This window comes from Xyrauchen texanus, chromosome 34 (genome assembly GCF_025860055.1).
Source record: "Xyrauchen texanus isolate HMW12.3.18 chromosome 34, RBS_HiC_50CHRs, whole genome shotgun sequence".
Lineage (NCBI taxonomy): Eukaryota > Metazoa > Chordata > Actinopteri > Cypriniformes > Catostomidae > Xyrauchen > Xyrauchen texanus.
Window position 1 is genome coordinate 5,244,287 of NC_068309.1, and position 14,072 is coordinate 5,258,358.

Below are 14,072 nucleotides of genomic sequence, written 5' to 3' on the forward strand. Positions count from 1 at the left end.
GCAGCTAGATTATAACATGATTGCTCTCGACTTATTGAATCATAATACATGTCACTGTGCATTTCTTATCATGAAGACAATTGGCAATATGCAGCTTCATTAATAAGAGAGAGTTTTTGTTTTTTTGTGAGTTAAAGATGGATTGAAGTGAACAGAAAAGTGAGAGAGGAAGTCTTCACCCCCATTATACACGGCAACTTTATAATGGGGGTGAAAAAAATACTTTTTGGATTTGTTTTTGTTTTGGCTTGTTTTCCGATATAAATATGTAAAACTCTTAAAACAACGTACATGTTTTTAGCAGCTTTACTGCAGAAGAAAAAATGGTTTTCTGAGAATGTTGAAAATAATATTAAAATATTTGCGCAATAATAATACAAATATTAAAAAATATCTAAAAATCCTTTAAAAAAGATGCATTCACCTGAGAAGCAGCTTATCAGATATTTAGACTTGCTTTTAGAGAATAAATCTTGAATATAAATATATTTTGTCTTTACTGCACTCGCAGAAGTAAAACCAAATACACTTAAATACAAAATACACTTGATGTATATTTAAGATGCATTCTCTTAAAGCAAGTCTAAATATCTTATATGCTGCTTCTCAATTAAATGTATCTTGTTTTAAGGATTTTTAGACATTTTTAAATGGAAAACAAGACAAAAACTCTTGATAACCATTTGATTTTTTGCAGTGAATTTTTTTACTGAATTAAACTTTAAGTATGTTCCCCCATTAATTCAGTGAATTAATGAATTAATTAATTCACTGAATTAATTCGAATTAGATCGAATGTATTTTCGAGGTATTTGTAAAAGATAATTTTTTTCCTCTATATTGTTAGTAAGCACATTTAATACAAGTCGGGACACAAGCAGAATAATCGGTTAAGAGCTAATGATTAATCAGTGCAATAATCGAAGAAAGTCGAATAATCGTTCTAATACTCATTAGATTAATTGATTAGCAAAATAATTGTTAGTTGCAGACCCAGTCGCCACTAACATTTGCTCTTAGTGTGACAAGGCTGTAAAACTTAAGCCACGTACACACATGCAGATTAAGATTATATCATGGTTTACACCTCAGGTAACTATCACACTTACCACCCAATAATCCCTTTCTTTTTTGTTAAGGTATATCTTTTGTTGTAACACCACAATCCCTCTGTCCTCGAAACGAGATGAGTTCCAGACCTTCGAGTGCACCAAATTCATCGAGAGTTTTGCTAGCAAGGCCCAAAGCCTCGTTCCTGTCAAATACGAGATCATCGTCATCACTGGCGACGAAAAGGGTGCAGGCACCGACGCCAACGTCTACGTCACCGTCTTTGGCTCCAACGGCGACTCCGGTCGAAGGCAACTCTGCCAGAAGTTCCGGAATCTGTTTGAGCGCGGCCAGACGAACCGGTTCATTCTAGAACTGCTGGACATGGGCGACCTGCTCCGAGTGTGCGTGGAACACGATAACTCCGGTCTCAGTCCTGGTTGGCTTCTGAGCAGGATCGAGATTACGAACACGGCCAATGGAGTGACGACAATCTTCACGTGCGGGAAATGGCTGGACAAGAACAAGTCAGATGGGAGGATAAAACGTGTGATCTACCCAAAGTATTGACATTAAATCAACCAAAACAACGTTCCAAGCAGTATTACTAATGCTCAATATTATATCAATCATAATGCCACGGGACAAAATTATTTTCATGGTTGTTGTCAATATGTCATAATTTAGAGTCATGAGATAATTCCCGGATGAAGTATGCTCGGAAATTCCTTTATACTACTTACCTGCATACCTAATGGCTGAGTAGTGCGTTCTTCATCAAAATTATTATATACCCTGACAAGCGATTCGAACGACCTAGTCGGCATTTTTGCAATTCTGTTTAGTGGCAGTGGCACAAATATGATACACTTCATCTTTAATTCTGATTGAAATGACATCAAGAGATTGTGCCCTGGATTCTGAGAGCACGTAATATTAATATTTGGTTTGAATATACAGCAAAACATCTTGAAGGCATTTTTCCACTGGAATGAATTCGTATAATCACTCGTTGACCTCATAATGGCAGCTGCGTTACCGAGCAGGAGAAAGAAGTAGCAATTAAAGGAGTAACTGAGTTTACACCATCATCTTTATCCGGCCAATCTAATCCACCTTCCTAAAAAATACATTAGGAAAACATCAGCCCATTTACATTGCTCAGATTGTTGTATAATACAGCAGAATATTTTGATTGATTCTGGTTTTATGATCATGAGACTCCTCAAGATTCACCTCAGCGCTTCGCAAATCACTCAGAAAAACTTTGAAAACCTTTTTAGATGGAGTTTTCCGTAAAATTCCAGCTTCTCTCCCTGCTTCCAGAGTGCCACCTTCCTGTACATGTTGCTGATGTGCCTTTAAAGTTTGAATGATTTTATGGATGTGTGAAAGAATACATTGTTTGTTTTTTAATGTTATTAATTTGTACTTATCGTTACCTCTGTGAGGCTGAATTCTCACACACATGAGAGAACACATAAGTTGAGAAGTGCATGTGTTTGTTGCTAAATTTGTCCAGTAAAACTCAATCCTGAATCCACTGCTTCAGTTATGACTTTTTTTTTTTTTATTTCTTACAAAAGTAAACATCTTAATGATCGTATAATGTTTACTTTGGCCTGTTCTGAATTTGACAATTAACAGAAGTATCCTGTAGGTTTAGTGACAATTACACAGACATTTGTTTCTGCTGGTTTTTCAAGAATGAGGCCTGTTGTGATTTAAAGCTGATGTCACTTTTTTTAGGTGTTAAAATACTTTCTTCTATCCCAACTTAATATGCAGAGACAACCATAATAAGTAAGCCATTTATAGATACATTTTCTTAAAATCTGTAAACACTGTGTCTCTGTGGCACTATGACTAGTCCTCTTTGTTTCGAGTGTCCCCCAAATCAAGAGAGACAATCACATTGACTCAACCAATGGCGTGAGTTGGGGCGGGGCCATCTGTTTGTTGATCAACAGAAGAAGGGGGCGTATTCAGAAAGCTTTTGTAAACAATATTTATTTTTGCGATTCCGTTTGGTGGCGCTTTAAATTGACCTGGTTGATATTAAAGCATTTTCTATCTAAGTGATCGAGTTTTGGCTGATTAGCATGATCCAATTAGTGCTTTAACAAAAAGGATCTTTCTCCATTGACAGCCAATTAAAAGTGGAGTATTCTAATGATATTCATTTTTGCAACCAACATATCATTTTATTATATTAGATGTTGTACTTTAAAGGCATTTTGGAGGGTTCTTAAAAATGAGAAAGAGACTTTCATGAAAGTGACATATATGGCATTCTCTCATTTACTCAGTCATGTCATCCCAGATGTTTATGACTTTCTTTCTTCAGCCTAACACAAATTAAGATTTTTAGAAGAATTTCTCAGCTCTGTAGGTCCATACAATGAAAGTGAATGGGTGCCAAGATTTATACACTCCTAAAAGAACATAAAGCCAGTATAAATGTAATCCATGTGACTCCAGTGGTTAAATGCATACTTTCTGAAGTGAAATGACAGGTGTGGGTGAGAAACAGATCAATAATTAAGTCTAGAAAGTCTTCTTCCTGCACAGTAGGGGGCGTATGCATGAAGAATGTGAATCACCAAAAACTCAAGAAGAAGAAAGTGAAAGTGCAGACTGACTAATCAGGAAAGAGAATTTGTAATGAAAAAGGACATAGATATTGACCTATCATATCACTTATGAAGACATTGATTTAACCACTGGAGTCGTGTGGATTATTTTTATGCCGACTTTTATGATGTTTGGATATTCAAAACTTTGGCACCATTCACTTGCATAGTATGGAACAAAAGAGCTGAAATATTCTTCTAAAAATCTTCATTTGTGTTCTGCTGAAGAATGAAAGTCATACACATCTGGGATGGCATGAGGGTGAGTAAATGATGAGATAATTTAAATTTTTGGCTGAACTATCCCTTAAACTTTTAACATGAATGAGTCACTAATTCACTAGAGCCCTGCACTGCCTTAAAGGGACTTTGCTAGAACTATATTTTGACCAAGTTATATACAATTTTACATTTTAGTTATATGCAAATATACTTGTTATCATGGTAATTATGTAATATTACCCTAATTAATTAAACACTCACTGAGCACTTTATTAGAACCCTATGGTCCTAATAAAGTGCCTGATCTGGCCTTCTGCTGTTGTAGCCCATCCGGCTTCAAGGTTTGTGTTGTGTATTCTGAGATGTTATTCTGCTCACTACAATAGTACAGAGGGGTTATCCGTGTTACCGTAGCCTTTCTGTCAGCTCAACCCTGTCTGGCAATTCTCCGTTGACCCCTCACATCAACAAGACGTTTCTGTCCACAGAACCGACGCTCACTGGATGTTTCTTGTTTTTGGCACCATTTTGAATAAATTCTAGAGACTGTTGTGCATGAACATCCCAGGAGATCAGCAGTTACTGAATCACTCAAACCAGCCCCGTCTGGCACCAACAATCATGCCACAGTCAAAAAATTCAGATCGCATTTTTTCCCCCATTCTGGTTAATGTGAAAAATGTACTTAAGCGCCTGACCGCTTGATGTTATGCATTACACATCTGCCACGTGATTGGCTGATTAGATGATTGCATGAATAATTAGGTGTAGAGGCGTTCCTAATAAAGTGCTCCGTGAGTGAACTGTCAGGCAAACTGATTAGCAGAATTAAGCTATATCATATGATACATATTTTTTTAAATATGTTCTCCTTTAAATATCTTCAGTGTATTTATATAGATTGAGAAGCTACAGTTTCCAAGTAGCTCCCCCAACCCTGATGAGAGGCCTATAAATAACCAGAACTGAATAAATATAGTATACAACAAAGCACTGAACTTTACCCTTTAATGCCACAAAATAAACAAACAGAATCAAATTCAATTTAGTGCATCAACATCTGGGAATATAAACAGTTTGTGAGTGTGTGGGTTAAGTGCAATAAACTCATACAGCTCCAAAAGTAGCTATTCAAAGGATTATCTGGATTAGACAGAAAAAGTAGAAAACAGGTTTGAAAATGGACATATTTGTGTATATATGAAAAAAAAGCATTGTGATTGATCATGTACGTGTCTCAGTCGGCTCCCTCTGTGGTGACTGTAGACACAGCATTGACGTAATAAGGTCCCTCTTTCAGGTAGGTCTTCAGCTTTAAGTAATTTTCTCCTCCAAAGATCTTCTGAATGCTGGAGGTGCTCAACAGTGCCCCCACCAGCTCATATTTACAATCCTTGGCTTCTTTACCAGTCCCCACTGACCGATCCATCACCCACTCCACAAATCCAGCAGTGTCCATCATCAGCTGCTGCCCCCACGCTTGACAAGCAATGGCCTGAAATATGATATAATAAGCCATGAACAACATTTCATTCACATGTTCTTAAACAACATGTTTCAAGAGCTCGTATAAATGGAAAACAGTTTGTTTTTGTTTTTTTAAGACAACTGAACAGAAACACAACGTAGACTTACATATTTGAATAACTATAAGACCCAGAATATTATAAATAGGTTTGTGATTTGGGAACTGAGAACCAGTTCTTATTTGGAATCGGTTCCACTTTTTAAAACATACCAAAACCGTATGATTTTCACGACTTTCGGTTCATTAAATGGTTTTTCAATTTGCTGATGTGGACAGAAAACTGTCCTAAAATACTGAGTGTTTTCTGTAGCGCTATTTAATGGCAGCGCTGCCTCTACTAAATCAATAACCTGAAACAGTCATTGCGACAATTGTAGCCCAATTCCGAAACTGATTACTTTTTATTAGTCCATTCTTTTGTACAAGTGTATTCTGATTCCTGAACGAATGACTCTTAGGAGTTGGTTCTTTTGAATCTATAACGTGAAACATGCATCACAACCAGAGTAGCCCAATTCCCGAACAAATTACTGTTATGAGTCAGTTCTTTTGAATCTAAAGTTTGAAATACAGCGTGACCCAAATAGTGTGGTTCCAGAATCCAGAACGAATGACTCTTATGAGCTGATTCTTTTGAATCTATAACGTAAAAAACACAGCACGACCAGTGTAGCTTGATTCTTAAAGGGGTCATATAATGCCATTTTTGTACAAGTTAATATGAATCGTTAGGGTCTAAATGAAAACTTTGTAATATACTTTTATTAAAAATTCTCATTAGTATTTTAAGAAAACACTAATTTTACCTGCTCAAAAACAGCTCTGTTTTCAGCACGCCGTTTCAGTGCATATGACTTTAAATGATAATGAGCTTTGGTCACCCCGCCCCTCCGTACACAGTTTTTAATAACACAATAACCATAACGCGTTGTTCATTATAAACGTGGGATTATGAATTATATTGAGAACGTCGTAACGTTATGGAAAACATGCCGTAATGTACCCTGAGTGTAAACATTAGCCACATTCATTGTGAAGCGTGCAAGCGATTTGCAAAGATTAATATAAAGGTTAATAAAATGTTACACTTACTTCTTCTGGAGGTGCAGAGGGAATATAAATAGTTGGTACCGAATCTTTTTTCAGCAGCAGCTTCTTAGTAAAACCAGCTTTATACTGACCCTCCTTTACAAAGCAGTCTGGTGAAAAATGATTCGCGCAAACATGAACGCATTGACGTTGCTCGTGGGGAATATTCCCATCGTAAACAAAACTCAGCCACTGCGTCTTCAGTGGTTCAGATTTAGGAACATCAAAATGACTGCTGTGTTCGTTATTACACCGAAGAACAGAACATCACAATCGCTTAGGCACCATTCTGCTCCAGTGTATCAACAATGATGACGGACTATGATTGACAGCTCGCTCACGAGCGAGGGCGGGTCTGTGTTGAAACACTGCTGTCAATCAACAATCCTGGGAGGGGCGTCCGACCGCGTGATGTCACAAGGTCGAACGGCTCGATTTGAGGCAGGGAAAAATATATAAGGAGATTAAAACAAAAACACTGGATGGATTTTTATCATAATAGGATGGTTGTGTACAGGCACAGCCAACACACATTTCAGTACAATCAACTTGAAAAAGTGCATGTACCATTATATGACCCCTTTAAATGAATGACTCTTTTGAGTTGGTTCTTTTGAATCTAAAGTGCAAAATACAGCGTGACCCAAATAGTGTGGTTCCAGAATCCCGAACGAATGACTCTAAAGCCCAGTTTTATACAGTACTTGACTCCTCCACATGAGCACGAGGCTTCACGTGCAGGAAGTGAGATAATGTCGGGTTTTGGGAAATTTAAGGAATGAGGCAGGGCAGATATGCCTGGACTTTTGAGGCATAATAAAAATAAAAACGGCACTTCTTATTTCAAAATATGTATCCCTCAAAAGAAAGAATCGTTAGTGAAACCACTAAGGAATAAACACCATTAAGAGGAATCAGATTCATTAAATGTATTATGATTACCATCCTTAGTTATAAAACACAGACAAATACATATACAGTACACACACACACACACACACACACACACACACACTCTTACAGTAAAGATCCGTAGTGCGCTGCAGTGGAGCTCAGAGAAAGGTTGCATGCTTATATTTTGGATCATCGCCATTGGCTGAGAGTTCAGACATTTAAACCACGACTCCGTCAACAGTAAGAGGTCATCCGTCTGCTGTTCCACCTACAGACAAAACAAACAAATCCATAAAACAGTCCTTACACAAACAAATCTACACACAAACCACAAATATTTATATAATCAATGAACATGTTTCCTTTCAAAGCTTCACAGACAAATCCGAAGGTAAATGCAATGGTCAAAATTTGACCATAAATCCTTTTACTGATTCAACTGAACAGAAAACACACTTACAGGTAATGTGAGAAGTTGAGCCAGTGCGTCCAAACACCGGACTCGGAGTTCATTGGTTCCCTCAGAGGCGACTGTATTGATTCTCTTTAACACAGAAGTGAACTTCTCACCTGTAATAGATTGATTACTTAGAGACCGTAATAGAAAACATGCCACAAGCCCCTAATGCCTCTTACACACTACACGACTTTCAAAGACGTAGGATCGTGGAAATCATGGAAGTCGTGGCGTTTTGAAATTACACGAGGAATCGGCGACAGGGGTGAACACATTACAAAACATTTCACTATTGACAAATCCCCGACGACTCTGCCTGGACTCCAAATTACTTTTCACAACAGAGAGTACACGCGAGAAGTGATACGACAGGTCCAGATATGTAACATCCCAGATGTCTCGCTGCTTCTCTCAGATCGCATCTTTGATAGTTCATACATTGCGTTCGTCGCTCATGGGAGCGAAGTCCAATTTGCCTACGATTTCAGGCTTTTGTTGGCGATCTCCACAAAACATGTTGGACGAGCGAAAATCGGGCCTAAAATCGTTTAGTGTAAACTCGACATAACTCAATGTAAAATCCCAAATCGTCACAGAAATGGCCTTGAATACATAGACAAACTCACAGTTACCTGTTTTATGCAGAACCTGTTTACCCTCCACAGTCCTCCCCAGTACACCGAGCGTATCCAAGGCGACAGGGGTCAATGTGGGGTCATGGTTCATTACCATGTTGAAGACCACCTCAAGAAATACTGGGTACTTCTCACACACCTGCTGAGGGCTGTCCATGATCGCAAGACTCCCGAAGAACTTCACCAGTCCTGAGCAAACACAAGCAGAAGTTATGAGGTATGTTACAATATTAATATCATAAAAAAAACAGTCATGAAAAAGTTTGTTCCATGTAAAACTATTTTAACATTCACAACTCAAAACTCTCTCCCCAGTCCACATATTGAAATTAAGCTGCATACAATTACTCTGGAATCATCATGGTTATGACATCACAACTATGCTCATTAACATATATACGCCCCTATTTACAGATCAACAGCCAGTTATAGAGTCAAAAGGTGCCCGCCCACTTTTTTCAGCCATCTTAGTTCCGGAAGTATGTTTCCCATTAATTTGTTCCATAGGAATTTCATGAAAACCTTCATAAACCAGCTGCGATTTGAATCATAACATTACAGTTTCACTTTCATTTGATGCAAAAAAAGTATTTTGTAAATTGGAAAAAAAGACTATAAAAGTTCAAGACTTTGTACTTAACATCTTTAATGATGGAATGAACTCCAAACACGTGAGGCATTTCGAATGATGTAATTGATTTAATTGTTGTTGATTATAAGTGGGCAGTCACTGCAGAGCTCTTTTGGTGGGCTTTGTTTGCCACGATTCTCTAATTCTCTAACGATTTGTAAGTGGACTTCAAGCAGGGATGGACTGGTAATCTGGCATACCGGGCATTTTCCCGGTGGGCCAACGCACTTTGGGGCCGATCAGGGGCGGACTGGCAATCGGGGGAACCGAGCGGGCCAGCCGTGATAAGCTAAAATGAGCCACCACGTTATGCAGAATTAGGAATTAAGGGAAATAAAATAATTAAAATGCTCATACACAGAGTCACACCTGGCAGGTAAAGGTTTGAGAAGGGATCCGATTCTGCAGCGATTATCATGTTTGAGATTTGATCCATGATCCCTTGCTGTGACAGATATTGACGGCCATGTTGACTTTGAGCCAGATTGGTGACCATCTCAATAGCGGTCGCTCTGAGAGAAAAGACAGAGAGAACTAGTGAGAGAGAGTTTGCAACTGTGTATTTATCACTGGTGGCATACAGGTGTGTTTTGTATTGCGTTAGCATATTATATCTATGCGTGTGTGATTGTTACCTGACCAACACATCATCTCCGGTCAGTTCTTCAAGCAACTGTGAGATCAAACTGCTGTTGGCGCAGTAGCCCAGAGAAACCGGAGACGCTGTAGACACCTCTACAATCAACTGCACACACAGAACAGAAAGAAAGGGCTGAGTATAGATACAGATTTCCCATTTCGATTAAATTCCGATTGAGAATCTCTTGATTCGGTTCTGATTTCGATTAGGACATGGGTAAAAAAAATAAAAATACATTTTCAAATGCGTCGCAATCTTTAGTTGAATTATCTTGATATTGAGAACTTAGACTTGGTCTATGATTCGCCGCTGTCTGGCAAATGTTCAGATTTCACTCACCAGTGATTGAGTATATTAATGAATTCAGAATGGTTTTACTGCGTGTTAAAGAGTAAAACTTGGGGTTGACTCGTTCCGTGTAATGTGTGTCCTTACACAATGTCTCTTTTAACACCCTTTCTCTTCTTTAGTGATCAAAAATAACAAAACTAACATTTAAATGTAATCACGAATAGCACAGATGCACTCAAGAAGCCATTCGAGCCCTTTCATGTTAATATGCGCGCATTTACAGACGCTCTTCGCAGAACTGACGGTTTTCTTAAAGAGACAGTACCAATTTTTAGCATGCGTTCAACAAATCAATGTAAATACTTGTAAATAGTACAAATTATGTAATTAAACAATAAACATGAAATATGCAATATAATGTAATATTTATTAATGGAATACATTTATTTGTACATATTTAAAAAGCTTAAATGTGACTAAAATGATGAAAAACAAATAAATCTCATTTGTAAAATGTATATTTTTGTAATGTACTTAGCTAGAAGGTCTCCTGTATAATTAACAGCATTAGCTGGGAGAGATTATAACAGAAATATACTCATATGAACCGATATCGAATCTAAACCAGAATCGCATTCTGATTAATTCGAGTATTTTAGATTTAAAGAGCACCTATTATGGTTTTTAAATGTGCCTAATTTTGTTTTAAAGGTGTCATACAATAGATTTACATGCATATAAGGTCAAAATACACTTAAATTTGCTCATAATTTCAATTTCAGCATTTCCTTTTTCCCCAGTGTCAAAAATGACTCATTCAATGATCCGTTCTTAAGCGTTCATTCTAAACTCCTCCTTTCAGAGAGTTTACTCTGCTCTGATTGGTCAGATGTCCCAGTCTGTTGTGATTAGTCTACCGCTTAGTAGAGTGTTTGAGGGTGGGTCAAAGCTGTTCGGGAGCAGCCAATGAACACCAGAGGTGGGTTTTTTGTTACCAAATTACATAGGTTACTACAGGAAGTAAGTCTGGAATTACTAATGACTCGTTTCAGGTGTTCAGAATCAGTTCTTTCTTTTGGGAGTCGATAACACTATTTGTCGTGCACTTTGATTTTTGAAACTTTGCTTTGAATTTTTTACATTCACAAACAGCTTTATAACACACTACATGAAAGGTCATATTTAAAAACCATAACAGGAGATCTTTAATAGCAGTTCTTGACATTATTTGACTAGATCGCATCCTGTCCTGTAATGCCCAGTAAATGTAGCTTCTTTTCATCCATAAATTGTCTGACATACCTCATACACTCTGTATCTAATGCTGTCACTGGTGGTCATCACTTCCTTGAGTTTGTTCAGCAAATCAGAGCGGAACAGAGTGTCAAGCCCTGCCTTTGTTTTACTGAGTTTACTCAGGGCAGCTATCGCCTGGCGGAAAAATTCACAACAAACCACATGAAAAGACTAAATGTAAATAATAACAAAATCAGTCCATGCAGGGAAAAAAATGGCAATGTTTATTTTTACTAAATTGGTTATGGTTTATTTAGTAGTGTTACCAATGTTACCGATGAGTGTGTGTCAGTACCTCTTTGGCCACAGCGATACGTTCAACGCTGATGCACTGAATCACATCACGCAAGATTTCAACACTGTTCAGAATTGAATTCACTCCATCCGTATGACCAACCACACGCCCGATCTATGAACAAAACACAGAGTGAGATGGCCTGTTGGATAGATGGATAGAGTGAATTGACTGTACTACTGACCTGTGAGAGGGTGAGCACTTTGACAGAGTCATCAGGATGGTTCAGTCCACTCTGGAGCGCTGCCTTGTAGTGCTGAGCCAGCTGGATGGGTTCTAATGCCTGCAGAACACGATTCAGGATTTCCACACACACCTCAATCTGCTCTCTGTGAACACACACACACACACACACACACACACACACAGACACACACACACACACACACACACACACACACACACACACACACACACACACACACACATTGACCATATAACCCAGCCAGACAGCTTCATAAAGTATGACACACAACACGTACACATCAGGTGATTCATACAATACACTGACCTTTTTTGAAACCATCAAATGAATATCAGTTTGTTTTGATTATACAGAAGGATATAAGATGTGCATCAATTTCAACTGTAATGTTTTAAAGCACTTTATTTATTTTACCTGAAGTCCACTAATGTAAGCCAAGGTTTTTGCACCAAAAACAGACAGAATTTCATTTTAATGACCATTTCGACCCTCTAAGAGTGTGTTTTGGGGCAAGTGTATCAGAGGGTTTAAAAGCAGATATTTGAAGATGATATTTTTGTTACTTATACAATACAATTATTTAGTCAAAAAAGTTTGTGATTTGATCTGTAAAGTCTAAAGTCTGTTATTTTGATGTGGGACTACTTTTCTAGGTGGATGAACTTCTGACTTGGACCAAATTAAAAGGAATATCCCAGGATCAATACAAGTTTAGCTCAATCGACCAAATTTGTTTATAATATTGATCTTAAAAAATAAATAAAAGCAAAATTCACAATTATAGTGATACAATAAGTGAATAAGGGTCAATCCGTAAACATTAAAATACAGACTGTTTCAAAAGTATAACCACAAGACATATAATAACATGACTTTAGCTTGATAAAACCAATTACTTATCCTTTCTGTATAAATGTAGATCCAGTTTTACAACGTTGTTGCCATGACAACCTACTGCCATAAACCATTAATCCATGTAAACGACGATTTAAACAACTTTACAGCTCAAATAATACACAAGTTTTAACCTAAAAACTATTGTTAGTGCTTTTAAAAAATTATAAGCTTCACATTTCTGCCTTTAAACCCTCCAAAAAGTGGCCCCATTCACTTCCATTGCAAGTGCCTCACTGTTACCACGACTTTTGCTTTCGATAAGGAGGAACCAGTCGAAATTGTTAATTAATACTATGCCACAAATGCTGTCGGTTGAGCATAACTTGTATTGAACCCGGGATATTTAACACTTCTGTACATAAAGTAAATCATTTTACAAGTTTTACTGACAGAGCAGCCTGTAGTGTGTATTGTGTCTCTTGACTCAGCAATGTCAACACTCACTTGTCATTCGTGTTCAAAAGCCCGAATAAGATCTCCAGTCGGGCTCCAGACACCACCTCCCTCAAGCCGCTCACGGGCGTCGCTAAAACGGCGGTCCGGAGGTTCTTCAGCTCCTCGATCGGCTCCTCTGATCCACAGACTTCATTCAACAGACTTTCTATAGGCGCCGCCATGATGCTCAATTGTTTGTGTCACGTGACCGGATGGCGGAAAACGTGCTCGTGGCACGTTTCGAACTCAAGCGTCACAAATGAAACTAGAGATAATAGCTTTTATTTTGATCAGGCACACCGTGTAAACCCACCAGAGTGTTGCTTTATCAAGTAAAACCAAAATACATCCACGACAAACGCATGATATTATCTGAGGAGTCTCATATGTCTGTTTGCATGTGAGCTTTCAAACAAATATGAATGTTCCGGCTTCAATTAGGTTTAAGCTCAATCCACATCATTTACGGCTAAATTATCATAAAAACCTATTTCGACTTGTATCTAGTTTACTTCAAGAAAAAAAGAAGAAGCAAAAATCGTGGTTAGAGTGAAGAACTTACAATGGAAGTGAATGGGGCCAGTCCACAAACGTTAAAATACATGTAAACAACATTATATGTGTTTAAATGATTTAACCATATCTATCTAAAGAAGTTGTAATACTGATATAACTTTACACAGATAAAGTTAGTAAGCGGTTTTCTCACAATAAAACCATGTTAACATTTATAACGTTTAGGCCTATGTCATTGTGGCTATAGCCTACTTTTTAAACCGTGTGTATTTGAATGTTTTTGGACTGGCCCCATTCACTTCCATTGTAAGTTCCTTACTGTAAACATTTGTTTTATTTTAAGAAAAGGAGGGGCAAG

The 14,072-nt window shown here is 37.8% G+C and overlaps 2 protein-coding genes across 2 annotated transcripts in view; one reads left to right on the forward strand and one right to left on the reverse strand.

Annotated features, from left to right (window-relative positions):
• Window positions 1–2,587, forward strand: part of LOC127627346 (lipoxygenase homology domain-containing protein 1-like) — a 62,040-nt gene extending 59,453 nt beyond the window's left edge. Inside the window, exon 42 of the mRNA XM_052103694.1 lies at window positions 1,140–2,587. Coding sequence (XP_051959654.1) covers window positions 1,140–1,620 — 481 coding nt within the window. The 3' untranslated portion in view covers window positions 1,621–2,587. The remainder of the gene's footprint in view (window positions 1–1,139) is intronic.
• A 2,318-nt stretch (window positions 2,588–4,905) lies between these two features.
• Window positions 4,906–13,389, reverse strand: LOC127627974 (26S proteasome non-ATPase regulatory subunit 5-like). The gene is made up of 10 exons (XM_052104605.1): window positions 13,208–13,389; window positions 11,846–11,990; window positions 11,662–11,775; window positions 11,373–11,501; window positions 9,775–9,884; window positions 9,509–9,651; window positions 8,506–8,697; window positions 7,877–7,986; window positions 7,544–7,684; window positions 4,906–5,400 (listed from the first exon to the last, which is right to left on the reverse strand). The coding sequence occupies exons 1-10, from the start codon at window positions 13,378–13,380 to the stop codon at window positions 5,143–5,145; spliced, it is 1,515 nt and encodes a 504-aa protein (XP_051960565.1). The 5' UTR covers window positions 13,381–13,389; the 3' UTR covers window positions 4,906–5,142.
• Between the last annotated feature and the right edge of the window lie 683 nt (window positions 13,390–14,072).